The sequence below is a fragment of the Elaeis guineensis genome, chromosome 11 (genome assembly GCF_000442705.2).
Source record: "Elaeis guineensis isolate ETL-2024a chromosome 11, EG11, whole genome shotgun sequence".
Classification (NCBI taxonomy): domain Eukaryota; kingdom Viridiplantae; phylum Streptophyta; class Magnoliopsida; order Arecales; family Arecaceae; genus Elaeis; species Elaeis guineensis.
In genome coordinates this window covers 106,319,288-106,340,922 of record NC_026003.2, presented here as the reverse complement: position 1 = coordinate 106,340,922, position 21,635 = coordinate 106,319,288, and the positions used below count along the sequence as shown (strand labels likewise).

The window sequence follows — 21,635 nt, the reverse complement described above, 5'->3', positions numbered from 1 at the left end:
CCAAAAGGAGCTTCTGTCCCCCCACCCACTCCTGCATCCAAATCCATAAATACTAAAAGATGGTTCAATGTTCAACGTTTGAATCCTCGTCTCCTGTTACAAACACCACCGAGCCCCTCTTCATTGCCTCCCCTTTGTCCCGGAAATAAATCTCACCAAAGGATCTCGTGAGACATCTCAGCTCCGTCTCCTCAGGCTCCCCTCCCTCAACCTTCCCCGTGAGACAAGAAGAGCCCGCTACACTCACGAGTTTCACCTCTACTTCAGCAATGCCTCCCATTTTCAGACCTCTCCATCCCCCCTTCAAATACCCCCACACTCCACTGGTGCTGGAGAGCATGAAGTACCCAACAAGCACCAGTCCCCTATGGAACCCAATCACTCCCTTAACCACAAAAACTACCAGTCGTTCTTGTTGTCCTTGTCCTTCTTTTGGTGTTTGGCTCCCCTCCATGCTCAAAACTTCCAAACTTACATTGTTCAGGTCTATCCACATGATATGGTTAGCAGCCTTTTCCAAACTAAGCTCCATTGGCACCTCTCCTTCCTTGAGAAAGCCGTGCTCTGGGAAGAAGAGGACCCTTCCTCTCGGCTGCTCTACTCCTACCACACGGCCCTCGAAGGTTTCTCAGCTCGCCTCGCCGACGAAGAAGCTGCGGCCTTGCGAGCATTGCCTGGTGTTGTCTCGGTCCGTCCTGACCGCCGGCTTGAGCTACACACCACCTACTCCTACAAGTTCTTGGGGCTGAACTTTGCACCAGGTGGAGCTTGGACTCGGTCTGGATTTGGTATGGGTACCATCATCGGAGTGCTCGACACCGGTGTCTGGCCGGAGAGCCCCAGCTTTAGCGATCAGCGGATGCCACCCGTGCCTCCCCGGTGGAGGGGTGCCTGCCAAGAAGGAGAGAGCTTCAATTCCTCCAACTGCAACCGAAAGCTCATCGGCGCCCGGTTCTACACCAAAGGTCACCGCGCCAACATGCCCGAAAAGCCGGCGTCGGCGTCGCTGCTAGAGTATGTGTCCCCAAGAGATGCACATGGGCATGGTACCCACACGGCGTCAACTGCAGCCGGGGCACTGGTTCCTGGTGCCGGTGTCCTTGGCGTCGGAGCTGGCGAGGCACGAGGGATGGCCCCCGGCGCCTACATTGCCGTCTACAAGGTCTGCTGGTTCAATGGGTGCTACAGCTCCGACATCCTTGGAGGGATGGATGATGCCATCCAAGATGGAGTTGATGTCCTCTCCCTCTCCCTCGGTGGCTTCCCAATCCCGCTCTTCGAGGACAGCATCGCAATCGGTAGTTTCAGGGCCATGGAGAAGGGTGTCATTGTCATCTGCGCCGCCGGAAACAATGGCCCTGTGCCGAGCTCTGTCGCCAATGAAGCCCCATGGATCACGACGGTCGGTGCAAGCACGCTGGACCGGAGGTTCCCGGCCTTTGTTCGGATGGGCAACGGTCAGATCCTCTATGGTGAGTCCATGTACCCGGGCAACCGATTTTTGAAAAAGAGCGGGAAGCAGCTGGAGCTGGTCTACCAGGCTGGCGGGAGGAAAGAAGCTGAATTCTGCCTGAAGGGATCTCTTTCGAAATCCAGCATTGGAGGGAAGATGGTGGTCTGCGACCGAGGGATCAGCGGCAGAACCGAGAAGGGCGAGGCTGTGAGGGAAGCGGGTGGAGCTGCCATGGTCCTGGCCAATACCGAGATCAACCAGGAGGAGGATTCTGTTGATGTCCATGTCCTGCCTGCGACCTTGATAGGCTACCAAGAGTCCATAAGATTGAAGAGCTACATCAACTCGACAAGGCATCCGGTGGCACAATTAATCTATGGAGGAACAAGAATCCGACGATCAAGGGCGCCGGCGGTCGCCTTGTTCTCGTCACGAGGGCCAAGCCTGACAAATCCCTCGATCCTTAAACCGGACATCATTGCTCCAGGGGTGAACATCATTGCAGCATGGCCTGCAAATCTTGGCCCCTCGGGGCTGCAAGAAGATCGCCGGCGGTCTAATTTCAGTGTCCTGTCAGGGACATCCATGGCATGCCCCCATGTCAGTGGAATTGTAGCTCTTGTACATGCAATGCACCCCTCATGGAGCCCGGCTGCAGTTCGGTCAGCTATCATGACGACTGCCGACATTGGAGACCATTCCAGGAAGCCCATAATGGATGGCAAAGAGCAAGCTGGAGTCTTTGCCATCGGCGCCGGGCATGTCAACCCAACAAGAGCAGTCGATCCCGGGCTGATTTATGACATCAAACCAGATGACTACATCACCCATCTTTGTACTCTTGGATACACTCAGTCGGAGATCTTTACCATCACTCACAGAAACACCAGCTGCCATGAGGTCCTGCACCAGAACAAACACTTCAGTCTTAACTACCCCTCAATTTCAGTAACTTTCAGGCAAGAAAGCACATCAGTTATGATTCAGAGGACACTAACCAATGTTGGTGTCCCAAATTCGATGTACTCAGTGCAAGTAACTGCACTGCAAGGAGTCAGGGTGAGAGTGATGCCAAAGACCTTAACATTCAGAGAAATAAATGAAAGGAGAAGCTATACAGTTTGGTTCCAGTCAAATAGGAAAACAGTGAAAGAGAGAAGCTTTGCAGAAGGGCATCTGACATGGGTGCACAGCAGAAAGTCCCAATATAAGGTAAGAAGCCCAATATCAGTTACTTGGGCATAGGAGTAGGATAGCTTCTAACTCTCCAAAGGTTGTTTTTATAGAAATTTCCGATTTTAGAAGTGCAGGAAACAGGATGAAGCTTTTATTATTGATAAAGAGAGAGCTGTCCTTGTATCAGGTTTTATAACATGTAAGGAGCTATGGTCATCTATTTAATTACACAGCTCAAGTATAATAATAAGATTCCTTTTTATTATTGCATTTGTGCCTCCTGTTGACTTTTGGATGTTGAATATTCAGTCAGTGTAAAGACAACGAGCTTAATCATACCGCCTGCAAAAAGATTTCAAGTGTTGGGCATGAGCAATGCATGCCACAAACAAATCAAATTCCATCAAAATAAGCAGTTGTGATCATAAGTAGTTAAGGAGTGGGTATCGGCAGGTAGAATTGGGTAAAGTAATGAGGTCAACAGAGAAATCCAATTAAAGAGCTTGATGCACCTTACATTTCAAGAAATTTACAAAATATTATATAAATGCGAAAGACGATCTCTAAAGCTTGAGTACAAAATAAAAGAGAAAGGAGGATGAAAAATATTTGTAAGCTGGTACATTTGAAAAGTCCTCTTTTACGGTCCGAATAAGTGAGTAGATTATCACTAAAAAAAAAAAAAGGTTCTTAGACACTTTTTGATCTCATTGTGAAATAGTTTCAGCAGTTTCTATAACATCCATCGACAACTTTTAACATTTAATATCATCTTCCGCTTTATCTTAAACATGTGAGATTAAGTGTAACATCTGAAGGAGGCATGTGGTTCAATCCTTGTACCTTTCCAAGTGAGCAGGATAAGAATAATCGACATACCTCATTAGTTTTTGTTACATGCATACCTTGTTAGTTAGTTATTAGCAAGAGCTCTCTTATAAGTTCTGATAAAATTTCATGGTGAATTTTAAGCTAATTCATTGATTTCTATTGCCTGCAATATCTGCTTTCCAGCTTATCAAAAGTGAAGCAACTCTTGAGCAGAGAGATAAATAGCCAAGACTAGACTAATACTATTTTGAAGAAAATTCCATTTGAAATAGAATGCAGGATGTAATTACATCAAAATTTGGAAATAACGATAAATACCAAAAGGAAAAGTGGGGATCAAGCAGGAAAAATAGCTTGTGGGATCCATCAAATGGAATGAAAGGAGACCCCTACAACAAAACTGGCACAACGTGAATACAATCAAATGCCTATACTCTAAAATATGCTAGAACATTCAAAAATATGCTTCTTTCTCTTTTATGTTTCCTACATTGCAAGCCATGACTAAATATAACCAAAACCTATGATCTAAGAAAATCAAATTCTTAATTCAAGTTGACATAAATTAGAACAAACTCATCCAATTGAAACTTGAGAACATAGAGGAACCCTGGAAGATTCATACAGTCAACAACACTTGGAAAACTCTGAACTACTGAAGTTGAAGAATTGATGCATATACAGAATCTTGAAAACTGAAAGTTCCACCAGTCTGATTGAAATCAGTCATTTTGACTGATATTACAACTTTGAAGACAGAGACATCCTAACCAACTATTATGGATGTTCAGGTGCATTCTATGCATATGCAAGTGTATGTATGTCCTCCTGCATGCTATCATTCGTGCATTCACAAACCACTGGTGCACATGTATTTATTTGTCTCCACAGCACAGAACTTAAGCCTAATACTTGTCATGTAAAATGAATACATTAGCATTGTTTACAAATAACAAATTATCATGGTTAAGTAACTGGTTGCTACAGAAATCATATTAGCAAATGTGTAAGCAAAGTCCACTTCGTCATGTTTCTAAGGTGTTATATAAGAAGAATTACAACCATAATCAACAAAAAGTTATTAATTCATCTGGAATATGGAATAGGAAAAGAAATCCCTCATGTCACAGAAAGTTTCAGCAAAGAGTGATCAAACTCATGTCACGAACAGAAAATCTTGTCTTCCACTGTAATTTAAACAGTAAGAACATGGGCACTGCAACTTGAAACACAAAGGAACATATTATGATGAAAACCACCAGCAACATTGAACAAAATTTTGGATATTTAAAAATACAATTATATTAATATCACCAGTAAGGGAGACACAGGACAGAGTAAAGGATATCCACTGCCTCATTTTTTGATGAATTGTAAACCATTTGCCTGAGAGTACCTCTCCATAAACCTCATGAATCTTTCCCATTCCCTTGGGTTCCTCATGATATATTTGGCCTCTATTCTTGCAGGTTTTCCATTTATAAACTTAGCACTTACATCAACTGACTGCAGCACACCTTCCTCATCAATCATGTAGAACCCAGTGATGTCACCAAGTTCGCTAGAAGAGTCAAAGACAGAAGGTTGTTCAAAAATGAAAGTTGCAACACCATTTGTACCATCTCGGGATTTGGTTAGTCTCACATCAGGTATTGTCTGTTCATCAGTTCCTTGAATGAACTGGATTGCTGGCTTGACCATCATTGTTACTGGACTAATCAAATGAGAGCTTCCTCCTTTCTGGGCCCGCTTTGGTGGAGGAAGCTGCAAGGACGTGCCGTTGAAAGTGGAATGGATACCTTGGCAAGGAACACTGGAGAGAGATGCCAAGCCTGCATGAGCATGAAAATTTTATCAATATACATATCAATGAAAGAGATTGACTGTACATTTGAAAATGAGAGATGATGTTATGCGTTTAAGCATATATGCTAAAAAAATTATATATATTTATATTCACATCTTCATTAAAAAAAAAAAGAAGATGTAACTAGAAAAAGCTGCACAACAGGAGAATGGTTTTAGTAATACCGGCCAAACTAGTTAAGAAAATTCCCATAGGTTATTCTTCTGAACCACCTAAATTCTCCATGAAATAGTGATGAACTTCAACACAAAATTGCCCTAGTAAGAAAGTGTTTATGCTAGAGACTTCACATGCTAATAAGGCCTGCGACAATTAGGCCTTTGGCTTGAGTAGCTGACACAGTATGGGAGAGATGGAGCTCAAGCAGGGGTCTGGGGTGCAGTGGATGGGAATAGAGAAACAGAAACAGAGTTTTTGTGTTTGCAATATCTACTAGGTCTGGCAAAACAAGAAAAAATGGGCGGTCTGTGCAACTTTCTCTGGTTAATCATTTAGTCTTAGTAAAGGTGGTGATATCAGTATTTTTTAGAAAGCTGATGGAAGTGCACCAATGAGAAGAAAATGGTTTGAGAATAAGAGAAAGGAATGCTAGATTTTCAGTTAAAGGTGCTTCCAATTATACAGCTGCATCACTACTTCTATATGGGGATGGTAAGGAATGTATTTCCATAGTTAAATTTCCCTGCACTCTCTTAGAGGCTGGTGAATTGAGCTTCCCATAACCAAGCAATTGTATTGCAAATGACAACTGTGTTACCTAGCACGTGGCACATGAGCAAAGTGTCAAGAACTCAAGATGTTCTAAAGTGTCTATATATCATCATCAGTAAAAAAAAGAAGAAAAGAGAAACAAAAAAGGAAAACAATATCCAGCACTTTCAAAAACATGTAAACAAATAAAATTATTAACAAAAATAAAAACATAGATTTGTTGGTTCACTTGTTAATGACTCTGTTCTTAAAAACAGTTGTATTTCATATTTTATTACAATAAAGTAAGAAATGCTGTAACATTTAACTGGAAGTCTACACTCTAGACACTTTACATTACTCTTATTTTGTAATGATTGATAGGTAAAGTGTCATAACTTGCACTAAAATGATTCTTAATATAACACTTTTAGAACCTTGCCAAGTGTTGACATGCCTAGTTAAGATAAACAAAGCACTCCACTATCGAAGAGCGACAAAGTAATTTGTTTCATCTAACACTTCAAATTACTTGAAGTCTTGAACATGGAGTATCTAGGTGATTCAGACTGTTCTTCCTCCAAGGATTCAAACTTTGCTAGAGTAAATTTGTCAGAAACTCAAATATATATTCTTTTAGTCCCTGCTTTTGTCCTAAAAGTAATTCATCAAAAAAATCAACATGATTTTTTAATATTTGATAACTGGAATGACACATATTTTTAGTCTGCGGAAGTGAATATCTGACTTTAATAATTGAAAAGAATAGCAGAAAGATGCAGATAGGAAAGACCAAAAAAAAAAACCCATGTTCGATCACCTAATTTGCTTTATGCATATCCTAGACCTCGTATATTTTTCTCACCAGACTCAACTTGTGGGACAAGGTTTAGTTAGTCTTTAAGACTTCTGTTAATAGTTAATACTTAGACATGGATTTCAGTGGACATCACTGACAAGAGTTGCCATCTGCACTATTACGCAGTGTGGTATACTTCTTCATTTCTTCTGCATGTTATCTTCCTTGAAAAGATACATAACTTTACAAGAGAAGATATTGTTATCAGAGTCAGAAAAGCCAAATGACAGTTATTCAAATAATTATAAAATACCGAATAATAGCACGTGCCTTTTCCAACTAGCCAACAGAGATTCTCTTGGAACACCGATTTTTACAGAATTCACTTCTATAGTGAAAAGAAGCATGCTTGTGACGTCTCCAGGGAACTCATCAGGATATCATAAAGATGTTTCCATTTTTGAGGTCCTTTCATCATCAGAAGAGTCTTAAAACCATTTAGTAGGCAATGTGTAATGATATCATGAGATCAAGGTGAAATTCTTGGCTGAAAACTTGGGGCAACTCTTCATTGAAGCATTCTCTTCTAAAATTTTTACCTCTTTTCTACTGTGACTATGCATCATCTTACAGCATTGCAGTCATGAGTACTGATTTCCTATTGTTTGCACTTCTCTTGAGTGTACAAGTTGTTCTTTCTAGCAATAGTTGCACATACTTTACCAATCAAAAAGAAAAGGAAGTTTAATAACTCTCCAGAGAAAAATTTCCATTCAGCTATATTAAAAGAGCAGAATCAGCACTTCTTTTAAAGTTTTCAATTAATCTATTCAAAAATAGTATATGGCAAGGTTGTAATTCATTTTTCTAAGGGAATTATGCATGAAAGCCTTTTTTTCCTGTTTTCTGCATATGTAGGCCACATTTATTTGATGGCCCAGTTTTGAAAATTTCAGATGCTTTCCCCTGGCCTCATGCATGTATTCCAGCCATTCAATATTTCTAAAAATGTGCATCTCGCACCAAACAAATTATGCATTCTATGTTACAAAAATGTAAAATCATATAAATCATTTTATTCACTATGAAAATATGTGCATTCAACTCTTCTTGAACAAGCAGCTGGAGCCAAGGATGAAATTATCCAAAAAATTATAAAAGTATGCTATTCCAGCACCAAAAAAAAAAAAAAAGGATGCCCCAAATCTGCAGAATGGAAAAATAAAGTAAGCTGTTTTTGTCAAGTTTTTTCTTTCTAATGGCAAATTTTGAAACATCTTTGTTTTCCGCATATCTTTATAAAGTATAAAGATACCTATAATTTTCTATATCATATTAAATCAAGTATATTATTGTGTTTATGAACATTACCCACCATAGTCTATATGTCATGTTTAGCATGTGATTAGCTTTTTACATGGCCCATGAAGGTTTTCTTGAATAATCAGGATGCCCAAAGAACCAATTTTTTGTTTCATATGAGTACTCATTGCAGTCGTTTACTGATTTTACTCCTGTTTTAATCCTTGGAAATGAACATGAAATTCCTATATTCTTATCATTAATGCTATTTCGAGTCTAGGATAATCAATGGAGGCTAACTAATATAAGCCTAAAATAAGGTGCATTTTCCTTTCTGATAGCTAGTGTACTAGGTTTTCTGGCAAGCCCTCTGGAGCCTAGTATTTCCTCAAAAGAGGATATAGTACCAGCAATGGGTGGAATTTACATCATGAATAGTTCATAAAAAATCTAATATTTCTATGGAACATACTTATATCATGAAGACCAAGCACACAAATTGGAAAACAGTGGCAGATTAGACCAAGCACACAAATTGGAAAACAATAGCAGATTAACGTGACTTAAGGATTCTCGGGCATCTGGGCAAGAAATTTGAAGTAATTTGACAAGAAACCACATTCATATCAAGTCTACACTTCCACTAAAGGACTCGAAGGATTTTGAAACTTTACCTAGGGCAGAAATAGAAAATAATCATAAAACCATTAGTGGATAAAACCACACTCGCACATCATGTGCCCAATTCTATCTTTTTGCCTAAAATTTAATCAATCCATAAGCATATGCTTGAGTAATCACCTTTTAATTGATGATTTGAAGCTCAATCATGTAGAACAATCACTGCTCCTGGTTTGCTAACCATGAGTATAAGGAAGCACATAACAAAGAAATAGAAGAGTAATCCCCACGTTTAATCAACACATTTGCTTTTTTTCATTCTAATCAGTCCCTTTTTTAAGCAAACCTTCACCGACCTTTCTGAGCCATTACTAGATTGATTTAATAAGGCTTAGCTAAATTCAAATCGCAATAATCACCTACTAATAAAACATTGTTTTCAAAAGCTTTAAGCCTTGTCTATCCCAAAAAAAAAAAGAAAAAAAAAGAAAAAAAAAGAGAAAAGATAACAGAAAAAAAGGACATTTTCTGAAACCAAAACCAAAATCTATTCTGGAGACTAACCGTTCCACCACTAGTAAACCATGACATTAATTCAATAAGAACAAAAACAATCTTTGAGAAAAAATAATAAAAGACGAAACTAATTAACTGAATTTTGTTCTAGTTTACCGAAACCCAAAAAAAAAAAAAAAACTCATTAAGCAAGAAGCCCATCCCATAATTGGAAACAGGAAATGCAGCTACTTGTCATTATTCTGAACCAGAAAGAAAAATAGAGACCTGCAAGGGAGTGATGGTGGTGGGGGAGTTTGCAAATGGACGACGAGAGAGCAAGAGAGCGCATTGCAGCCATTCTCGTATCGAGACGGTGAGAAGAGAGGGAGACAGAGAGAAGAAAACAGAGAAAAATAACAGGTCGTGGCAGGGGATTGGTGGAACAGGGAGAGAACGAAACGATTGGGCTGCGGTGTGTCGCAAAGAGAGCCATCCATCCATCACCAATTTGGACCATCCGATCTCAAACTTTTTCTTGGACCCAATCCACCCTAACCTGAACCAAACACACTGCAAAATTCCCAAGAAGCTAATAATGCTGGGGTTGGATGGCCCGCTGCATTATCAATCCGTAGGATTCTTCAACAAATTTTTCTACCTAATTTTTGAATATTTGTTTTTATATTAATTAACTCATCCGATTTATCAAAAAAAGTATGGGTCTCAATATGTTTTGGTTATCAACTACGGAGCTGCACCAAGTCCCCCGTGACTGGAACCCAGATGCTACTTAATTTTTAATTATAAAAAAAATCTTTGTACATCACATATGGTACAATAAAATTAACATAAAGCACACTATCTAACTATATTAAAATATTTGACCATCACTTTTCAATACGTATTTAATAGCGCATTTAATACTTACAGTTCTATTTTTTCGTTTAAATTTTTGAATGATAAAAATACCTCTCATATTTTAAAAAAATTATAACATCCCATGATCATACCAAGACATCCTGCAGTCAAATTATGACTTTATGCATACAGAAAGTCATAATTTTTTTCTACAAGTCATAAAGAGGAAAGAACATTTTCATCATTGAAAATTTATGAATTTTTTAAATGATGAAAATATCTCTCCTTTTCTTATGACATATTGTGGTCAAATTATAAACAGAAAATCATAATTTGATTGTAGGATATCATAGTATGATTATAGAATATTATAATTTTTTTCAGAAGAAAAATATTTTCGTTATTTTATAAACGAAAAGCGGAACTGTAGGTATTAAATACGCATTGGAAAGTAGTGGTTACGTAGCCTAATCAGATGTATTGGTATATTTTTTCTACACTACATACAGTGTACAAAAAATTACTCTTAATTATAAGCAAAACTACCACTAATGTTTTTGAAATTAAAAACAATGAAACCTTTATTTATATGACAGCTTTGCTCATAATTCTAATAAACCGTGACTTATGGTCCAACATATACCTGACATGGTTAAGCCCATGGAACTATTTTTCTCATTTAATCTCCCCAATGAAATATGCGGTGGTCCCCTTACGATCTATCTTGGAAAAGAAAATTTGAATCCAGCCTTCTATGATTGCAAAGCATCTTCTCATAGATCGAATGACGTTGCTTTCCTGATTAGTTTTCTAAAAAGGTTGGCAGCACGAGAATCTACCTTCTTGTAATGTGACCAATAATTGATGCTTATATTTGTATATATAATCAAGGCTAAGATGATTGTTGTGGAACTAAATACATGTCTATACAAAAATTTTACATATTCCTTCCACTTAAGCTTGGATGCCTTTGTCTGATTAAAAATTTAAATCCATTTATGAATACCATGATCAGTTCTTAGTCTGCCATGATGAATTCGTATTATAGTGTCTCGCTAGTCCGGATAGATTATAGACTAGATCGATTCTAATATCATTTATAGAAAGTTAGGATCTCAATCAAAAAATTAATTAAAAGATATTATTTAAATTTTTGATCTCTTTTTCAATGAATAACGGATGTGAGATTAAATATATATTGTACGGATCTTTACAGCGAACAAGCATAATGCTTCAAACTTGTGCAGAGATGTTAATCAAAGCTAGAAAGGCGACACGTTATGCCAGGAAAATGCTTAGTTTTATATGGTTGATTATGCTCTTGTGGTCCTGAGCAGAAGTTTTGGTGGATTTCTAAGGCCATGTGGATGTCTTGTAAGCACGGAAAATTTTTAATTGCAAACAAAACCAACGGCATTTGGCCTACTAAGATGCCGTACATCAATAATTTCTCTTATCCTTTCCCTTTATCCTGGCGCATTCTTCATTAAAATAAGTAATTGGTTTCCGACCAGGACTCATGAGATTTCTTTAATTCTTTATACAAAAGCTGCAGTTTGCGACAACGCAACCTCTCAGCTAGCACTTTAACGAGATTCTTGCATATCCTCCCTCCACAAGCTACTCCTACAACTCCAATTGCAAGAATTTTTTGTCGAGAGAAATTGCAAGTATTTTTCTTAAAAAAAATCCATCTTAGTGACAACTTTGAGAGAGGGAAGGTGGGTGGTGGAACAATATATTTTATATAATTCGGATCATGTTGAGAACAACTGGTGCTCATAGTTCTTTGGAGCAAAAGCTTACAAAGGAAGGGATTACAACTTCATGGAACAAGTTGTTGTTATAAAATTGATCTCCTAGAAAGTCGGGCATGTACAGAAGTGATTGGTAATTTGCTTTAAAGGATGATATTATAATCTTCTCCACATAGAGTAAATATGGGGACCAGTCCTTTATCTTTTTTGTTTAATATTACCAGTCCTTTATCTTTTTTGTTTAGATATTTCAGATTTTCCACATGGAAACCACCTTTTCAATACGGTTTTACATTCAGTAATTAAGGGTTTGTCTTCAGTATTACTCCATGAGATGGATTTCACTGTGCCATCATGTTTTTACTTTTCATTGACAAAATTTTTACTTGGAATCCTAGCAGTTTCAGCATCAAATTTAGCATGCACTTTGACCTCTCATATGTAGAATTACCATGGTGGTGCTGTCATCAGTGAATTATAGGCTATACAATTTGTAGAGGCCTTCAACTTTTTCAGTGATGCCAAAATTGCTGAATGTAGTCTCTTGGACTTGGAAAAAGGTAGCTAGACTGGAAGGAGATGTGTCCTTTCTTTTAGGTTACATCAAGCAACTTAGTTTGTACAATGTTTAGTGCGAAATGACCCGAAATTGATTTCTTGTGTTATCAAAACTCGTCGATGATAAAGACTTCTCAATAAAGGTTTGCAAAGAACACCACCATCCTCACCAAGCTAGTATGCAATGACTTGTTTGTGAGTTTCAGATCATCAGACAATAATTGCATGGTATGGATAAGAGAAAAATAACACTGAACTTGCATGCAACTTTAAGCAAAACTTACCCATACACTGAACCACACAGCCTGCAACTTGCCGCATGCTTACCACCTCCTTGTGTTTGATGCAAGAACCATGACAAGCTATAGGTGTGCACTTAAAATGTTATAGGTGAACCTTCACCTAGAGGTGTATAGATCTAATATGGCCCATTGATTTGTTGCACTAACAAGTTTTAATAAAGCATCTGTCACCCATGAAAAGATTGATGATGCTATAGCTTCAATCTGATAGATTCTTATCAAATTAGCATCTACAATTTGTGATGGTTGTTCTAGGTATATAAGAAATCATCGGTTAGGATTATCACTAAGGATAATAAGATTAGTTAATTATTTGGGGACTCAATAGATTTATTGGATCAGATGTTATTTGGAAAGTAGAACATTTAAAGACCCAAATGGACATCTCAATACAATGCAGAGAATCTAAATTGGCAGTGGTATTGCATGCCAGGGGATGTTAACCGTATATCATTTAATAGATGAAGCAAGCCCCACCAATAAACTGTTTAAAGTAGGACCTCCAGCCTTGGATCCCATATAAGAAAAGTAAACTTGAGGTGAGAATTTAATGAGATAACATCTTACGCACAGTAGAAAAGTTGAAGAGCAAATTCCGTAGTTTATTTCTTTTCAATTTTTAGAATTCTGCTTGGGCTTGGCTCAAGATACTCTGTAGGCATGGTTGGCAATAAACTAATGGAAATCATGAGGTGTAGGCCTCATTACATCTGTCTTTTCCCTTTGGTTCCTCTCCTTTTCTTCCAATAGGGAAGCCAAGATATCCATCACATAGAAATCATACAAGCAATCTACCCCTTCCAGTGATAAAGAGAGAACTCAAGCTAACATCCTCCATCTTCCTCATCTTATCTATAACTTTTGTGATGTTTTCAAAGACAGTTTTCTAAATATTTCAGTTTCTCCAGGGGAATTCTCTGCAGTCGTTGATCGAGACTGATGGCATGGTTTTCTACTGATCGGTATGAGAACATTCGTCGTCGAGAGAATCAGATTCGCTTATCGAAGATGCCAACAAATGTCAGGTCAAGTTGTAAGCATAAGCAAGAAGAAGAAAGATGGAAGCTAAAGAGAAGGAAGAGATGATAAATTGTTGAAACCATAGGCAAGTCTAGTTCTTGGCTTTTGTGAGTGTTAAGCTGTTCTTTGTCTTTCATTTCTTCTTTATCCTTTTCTTGCTCTTTGTATCAGTTTTCTTAAACCATTTTTGCCTCATGTTCGTCGAAGTGTTTCAATATGTGATTCTCTACATCGCATGTCCTGATCATTTGTTTGCATGTTTTGTTTAGAATTCAATGAAGAAATAAAACAAAAACATCATTGATCAAATTGGTGGAACGAGGAAGCAAAAGGTTTCTCATATGCATACTGTTTTACCATGTCTCGATGATCTGTATGATGAATTAGAAAATTGTCTGAGTCTTTACTAACCCCATATCTCATATGCATACTGTCTATTTTTAACAATGGCACGTATGAAGCCAGTTGTTTCAATAATTTGACATACCATGGTTATTTGATAAGAACATGATTTATGACACAGCATAATATTTACTCTTTTGTATATAAAGATGTGATAATTATGAATCAGGGAGATATGATAATTATGAGACTTTAAGAATGCAAACATTGCTTGCATTATTTTCATGTGAAAATTGTCCTCAATTAGAGGAATTTCTGATCCATGTCATCAATGGAAAAATATACGAGAAAGCATCTCTAAACTTGAGAAGGGTTCTTCACAATAGGAAGAGAGCAACGTAATTCAAATGCAGTCGACCTGATCAACAAGTTAAAACCTAGTGCAATCTGCACGGATAATTGTAATTACATCTTTAGTGATCTTATACTCATGAAAAAAGTTATTTTTGAGATATGAAATTTATCATAGAATTTAGCCATCCAATGTTTTCTGGTCAAAAACTAGTAAGCCTATATTATTGTAATTTAATGATGAACCCATTCTAATTTTTGGATTTTTACTGATATAATGAGTTTTTAGTTAGATTGGAGGGTACAATATCAGAAGTTCTCTATTTAGGATTAGTATTGTTAAGTACATATATAAATAGCTAATTCTGATAAACTTGCTCTGCTTTTGAGTTTTGAGAATAATAAGATTGTACAATTCCACAACTCTTCTTATTTTCCTTATATCTTGTATTATTATAGTTCATAGAGATTATATATGCTCTAAGCATCCATCTGAAGCATCACCCTGTATACTATTTCTCAGTTTTCAATTACTTGACAAGGACATTGATGTCAAATTGCAAAATGTCTTCAGGCATTGTAACTTTCCAAAACAAAATGAAAGGTTGATACACCAAATTGAACAAGGATTTCAATGTGAGGGAAGGTGGGAGGTAATATTTTGATGTTAACATTGCACAAACTAACTGATAATGAATGACAAAATATATGCAAAAGTATATTAAGAAATTAAACCTTATATATTCATTTATTTTACTCATACCATTAGCTTTGACATAAAATTTACAAAATTAGAACCCCACCACTTTCAAAATTAGGGTTATCTGCAACTTGTTTTAGCTAATTAATTAAAATTAATATAAATGAATTGGAGGCTTGGTTGTAACTAAAAAGTTGGCATTTTGTGTACAGGTGTAGTAATTTTCCAAAATAAAATAAAAGGTTGATACATCATATTTTTTCTGTGTATATGTGTGGAGAAAGGGGGATAGGATGCATTCTTTGATAGCATTACCCCGACTAGTTTAGACGATGGATGATAAAAAGTATATGCAAAATCAAGTATCACTTTAAATACTTTTAAAGTTTAAAGGGTTATATGCAAAGATATTTTTGCTAATTAACTAAAATTAACCTAAAATGAATTAGAGGCTCACTTATAACTTAAAGGCTATACGACATTTTGGAACATATCTTCAAGATATCAAGTATTTGTTATGGGCATCATATGTACACGCATTTGTGTGTATGTACACGTATTTGTGTGCACACATGCATATATAATACCTAATGAGTTTATCAATTCAACTTGGCTGGGCATCCTTTATTGCATATCAAACCTAAACAAGTAAACTACATCAAGTCATGGTGCACAACTCTTAAATCTAGCCAAAACATGTAGAATCATATTAACATGTATCAAACTTTATTGAATCATACCAATCTATTCCTATGCATGCTGAAATTACTTGCATTAATTCAAATTACAAACATCACACTTAAGGGTGCACATGAGCTAAGCCAACAGTTACTCAAGCTGGTTCTTTTATTTACCAAATGAATTTGCTAACAAGTTTAGCTTGAGCTTCTATTTGTGTTTTCAAACCAAAAATTTTAGGGTAGACTTGTTTATCTGTCAAGTTTAAAATGATGTCTGGGTTTGATTGGTTTCTTAATCAAAAAAGCAATCAAGTTTTTTATCCAACTAGGCCTAGCAAGTTTGCTGTCCAACCAGGTCTACGCTGTCCATTAATAGTCTAGTTATTTCATTTTTAGAACCTCCCACAAAAAGAGAGGGAGGCCAACTCTTTGCAGTAAAGGGATGTATAAATATATAGATGATATTTCATTTCAAGACAATAAAAAGGATTTTGAGGGGGAAAAAAAAAACTGGTTACCAAAATTTTTTTCTTAATTCTGTTTAACAAAAGAAGATGAAGAAATAGGATTTCTTTTCTTGGCATTGGTTTAAAATGCTCGTAGCCTGGCCACATCCGTCCGTGCACTTGGTCAAAATGACTCTTAACTATTTTGAGAAATTTTTGCAAACAACACATCAAACTTTTACAATTATTTTCTTATATAAAGTACTTACTTTAAATGTAGAATATAAATTTGTATGAATAATCTTTAGAACTTGCATAATCTCGTAACCATAGACATGCATGTGTGGATGCATATATTAGTAGAGAAAGGGATGGACTACATATTTTACGTTCGATCTTTGATAAATTTTATAATTTTAAAATCCATGAAGGATGATCCACATTGAAGATCTATATTATCGGAGTTGATATATCATATATTTATAAACCAAAATTAATCTATCTTTGATGGTATCTCATCTGAACATCCAGTATACACAAACATGAACAGTATCAAATATATTAATATGCTAAAATATTTAATATGGCTAGCTAAATTGTAAATTCTTTTTATTGATCACTTAAAATATGGATATATTTTAATTCACTATGTTCGAATTACTAAAATTTATTAAAATATAATGTTATTTTACTAAAACTTTTTAATTTTGCATCCATTTGATGCTTAGGTTAGAGAATCTTAAAAATGATGATTTTTTATTTCTATGTATTTTCATAGTGTAGATTAATTTTAGATGGTGCAACATTGGTTTTCAATCATTAACTTTTTTTCTAAAAATTTTTGAACTTATATATGTTTGTACATCTATGCTATGTCTATGTATGATGCAAGCATGTAAAAGCAAGTATATTAACATGATAGGAGCCGCAGGCACCTCGATTGGTGACAAAAGGGCATCCTAATCCTATAGCAAGGAGTAAGATACATCAAAAATATAACTAGTAAAATCAACAATAGTGTTTCCAACAAATTCTTGATAATTTTTTTGGTTAGTACTTAGTTATATTAGAGCAAATACGAAGGCGCTACACCCTGAAGCCCTTTCTTAGGAGACTAAACCACTATCTACGTAATTTGTATTGTGATTTCTAATTTTTTTTTAATCATATTTTAAATTTCTATTCTCTATTTTCTACATCAAAGTGATGAGGTTTGCCTAATATTTCTGTTTTTTTCAGCTAAAATAGCAAGTATAAAATTTGCAGAGCAGTTGTAGAATTATTTTTATCAAACTTTTATTTTGCATGACTAATAAAGCCCCCTACCCAACAAACCGATAAGAATGATGACTCAGACCATTTGCTTTCCTCGGGTAAAGACTGTCCTCCAATATGTAAAACTAGGGTTGTACTTGGAGCTCCAATAGCTTTTCCTTAGACGGTGGTGAAAAAGAATAATAGATGTGAGAGGCACCGGTCCTTTTTGGTTGTGCGGCGCACAATCCTTTCCTAATCACTGGATCAACACGTGGATATACATACAGAGACATATATATATATATATATATATATATATATATATATATATATATATATATATATTTTTTTTTTGCAATGATTTAAAATGATCGATATATTTCAGATTGGTATGGAGTGCATCAAATCGAATCGAAAGAAAATCGGTGCAGTTCACCTCACATTTTCAATAAATGAATCAAATCACACCGAACCGAGTCAGTTCGATGCGGTTCGCTGTCGAACCACTCGAAACTGAGCGATTTTGCTCGGTTCAAATCGGTACGGCTCGATTTCAAGCCATACCGACATCACCATATGGGAAGGGGGTGGGGGGGAGGAAAGTGGAGGGTGGGGGGCCCAAGAGGGGTGGCTTTGTTTTCTTTCAGTCTGAGACCTTGAGAAACCTGAGAGCAAACTCTCAGATTCTCAGAGTTCGATGACAGATATGACGATCTCTCAAAAAAATTAAAAAAATAAAAAAATTTCATAACTCTTTCGATGGGGTGACAAATTTCGATCGAAAGTAAGGTAATCCTTCATTCTATCACTAAATATTTTTTTCATCTTTTTTTGACCAATAATTGTTAAAATATAGAAAAATAAGAAAAAATCATATCAAAATTTATGATTTTGGTATGATTTCATTATATTGTAGATCATTAAATGATCTATATAATGATACTAAAATCATTAATTTTTATTATTTTTTAAAATATATATATTTTAAAAAATTATTAAAAATTAAATTCAAAAAAATAATATTAAAAAATTATTAAACTGTTGTATTTTATTAAACTTGCAGAAATGAGTTAGAAGAAGGATCCAAAGCATGATATTGGCTGGAAGCATGGTAAGATGCTCTCAGCTCGACACCATTGGAGATGCAAATGGTGCGGCACATAGTTCAAAGAAGGAGGGGTGATTAGATTGAAACAGTATTTGGCTGGTGGTTATTGAGATGTGGCCATGTGTTGGAAATGCTCACGGGAGGTCCAACAGCTGATGAAAAAGTACTTCGCTGATTAGAAAGCAATGAAGGAGAGGGCAAAGGAGAAGAGGGTAGAGGTGGACCGTCGAGCTGGATAGTCACATTCCTATCATTTCAAAGAGTCAGAGGAGGCCTCTGCATCATATAATGAGGAGGCAGAGATTGAGACTGTCATTCAGATAAGTCTGGATGATCAGTATAAGCTAGAGGAGATGGCTAGGTATAGAAAGTGATTTGGAACATCATTCTATGAATCGGGGTCTGGCTCTACGACTGCGAGAAGAGAGTCTGAGTTCAGGAGGACCACCTCTATTAGGGAGCCGGTCAATAGAGAGAGGAGGGATATTTCATCGATGCTGGAGACTTTTGGCAGTAGAAGGAGATTCGATAGAGATATTTCAGTGGGGCCATCATTCATAATGTGGATTCACATGCTTTTCCTAGCAGGGATTTAAAACAGTAGAGGATTGACACTATGCTGAAAAAGGATAAAAAGAAGGATATGTGGTGAGCTATTGAATTATGATTTTATTTTAGTCATATTTCAGCAAATACAGCGGGCAATATTTATTATTGGTCTGCCATTTTAGCAATACAGATTGTCGGCCTCAATGTAGATCCCCCAGCATCCAGAGATATCTATGATTAGCTTCTTGACAGTAATAAAAAAGAGTTGGAGAGATAGATCTTTTCTTACAAGAGTAAATGACCTATATATGGATTGATGGTGATGTGTGATGGTTGGATGGATCCTATTAGATAGAGTAACATAAATTTCTTAATATATTGTGATGAAAAAATATTTTTTTATAAATGATCAATTGATGCTTCAAATAGGGTGAATGATGCCGCATATATCCTTAGACTGATGGAGGAGGTAATTGATTCAGTTGGAGAGCAGAATATCGTGCAGATTGTCATAAATACTGGGCCGCAATATAAAGCTGCTAGGAGTTACTGATAGAGCAGCAATCACATATTTACTGGACACCATATGCTGTACATTGCAATGACCTCATATTGATAGATATTGAAAAGCTTTGTAGAGTGCAGCAAGCAGTGGATACAGCCCAGTCTATTACTAAATTTATCTACAATCATATATGGATGCTGTCATTGATGCAGAAATATACTGGAGGAGAGATCTTGAGATCAGATATCACACAGTTTACTACAAACTACATAGCACTTGATAGCCTTCTATAGAAGAAAATGGTCTTGCATCAGATGTTTGTCAGTGCTGAGTGACAGGAGAGCAGATATGCAAGGGCCGACATTGAGGAAAGTCATCAGAGAATTTGGTGACTAGTTAGTTATTTTGGCAATGGGCTGATAAAATAGTGAAAGTTATCAAGCTATTATATGAAGTGCTTCGTACCATAGACAGTGAGAGATACCCCCAGATGGACTTCCTATATCACATGATAGAGAGGGTAAAGCAATAGATCAGTGAGATAGATCCCAAACATGTTCGAAAATATATCAATATCATTGAGTATCACTAGGACTATCAGATGGGTAGGATTTGCATCTAGCCGGCAAGCATGAATTCAAGAATCATCCAAATTTTTTTTTCTTGAACTAGTATAAGTTTACTTAATTATTTATGAAATTTATTTTTAGCTTACTACTTGAATCCGAGGTTTCAGTACAGTATGCCTGGGATAGATATGGATAATGAGCTCCTCACTGCTCTCCATAATGTTATATATAAGATAGTGTCCGATTCTAAAATCGTATCTATATGTTTGCAAGAGGTATGTTAGGTCAATTAAGATGCGACTATTTAACTTAATAATATATTTGTTACTAAAATGAATATATTTTTCACAGATGAAATAGTTTAAAGAGGGGACAGACAGCTTTGGAGTCTCATCAGCTGTCATAAGCAAAAAGAAGATGAATCCAGATAAATTACATATCAATAGTGAGAACTTTGTTGAAATTACATGACTACTAATATTATAAAATCTGATATGTAATTTTATCTAATTTTCTGATAGCTGAATAGTGGATCCATTTTGGATAGTTCGTACCAAATTTGAAAAATATGGCCATCCATATTCTTTCCCACACAGTCTCCTCTTGGGAGTATAAGTGTAATTGATCGATTTTCATCCTTATCTATAATAAATAAAGAATTCGTCTGACACAAAAGCACCTCAACGATCTTATTTATATGTACTATAATTTGAAATTGAGGCTAAAATATATCCAGGATGAAGTACAGCTGAAGTATACGGATTCAACAATAGATGATTATGCTTGATGATGAGAATTCAATGATTGGATGGCTTGTAGACCAGCAGCAGCAGTCGAAACTTGATGAGCCGGGATCTTCTGCACGATCAGCCAGTGTGGTAGCTAGAGAGATTAGGATGGATTCAGGCAGTGGATAGAAAAAAATATGCCACATAAAGTTTAGCTGATCAACCACATCCTGAGAGATCATAGAAAAGTTATTCATCACATGAGTCTATATTCGAGTCATCTGATCAGATGTTTGAGTGAGAAATGCTGAGACGAGATCAATCACAGTGGGGTATCGAGGGAGCTCAAAAAGGCAAAGAAAAAGGAAAGGCAGTTGCAGCACTCTCGAGAGCACTCTCGAGAGTGCAGGATTTAGTTGACTCAAATTCAGAGACTAGCGGCAATGAGAGTGATGGTAGCAGTCATGGATCTGATGATCAGGGAGGGACTAAAGGATACGAGACCACTATTCATGAGATACAGCCTAGGGTAGTATTTGATTCACCGATGAGTCTCAATTTACACATGTCACACAAGATAGGGATCAAGATAGACGATCTAATAGATCCCGTAAGGAGATGATCTTATATAGATGATGGCCTCGCAGAGGTCGTCCAGCTCATGATAC

The 21,635-nt window shown here is 36.5% G+C and overlaps 2 protein-coding genes across 2 annotated transcripts; one reads left to right on the top strand and one right to left on the bottom strand.

Annotated features, from left to right (window-relative positions):
• The first annotated feature begins 367 nt into the window (after positions 1-367).
• On the top strand, positions 368-2,698 carry LOC105053659 (subtilisin-like protease SBT1.2). Its single transcript, XM_010934911.4, has one exon. It carries the CDS (start codon positions 368-370, stop codon positions 2,696-2,698), a length of 2,331 nt encoding a protein of 776 aa, XP_010933213.2.
• A 1,923-nt stretch (positions 2,699-4,621) lies between these two features.
• Positions 4,622-9,736, bottom strand: LOC105053658 (photosystem II reaction center PSB28 protein, chloroplastic). The gene is made up of 2 exons (XM_010934909.4): positions 9,523-9,736; positions 4,622-5,292 (listed from the first exon to the last, which is right to left on the bottom strand). Exons 1-2 carry the CDS (start codon positions 9,728-9,730, stop codon positions 4,817-4,819), a joined length of 684 nt encoding a protein of 227 aa, XP_010933211.4. The 5' UTR covers positions 9,731-9,736; the 3' UTR covers positions 4,622-4,816.
• Between the last annotated feature and the right edge of the window lie 11,899 nt (positions 9,737-21,635).

What these genes read in the sequence shown, in the direction of transcription:
- LOC105053659 (XM_010934911.4), top strand. Translation starts at nt 368, where the DNA reads ATGGAACCCAATCACTCCCTTAACCACAAAAACTACCAGTCGTTCTTG.
- LOC105053658 (XM_010934909.4), bottom strand. Translation starts at nt 9,730, where the DNA reads ATGGCTCTCTTTGCGACACACCGCAGCCCAATCGTTTCGTTCTCTCCC. An exon ending in CCACCATCACTCCCTTGCAG is followed by an intron (nt 5,293 to 9,522) that starts GTCTCTATTTTT and finishes ATGCTCATGCAG; the next exon opens with GCTTGGCATCTCTCTCCAGT.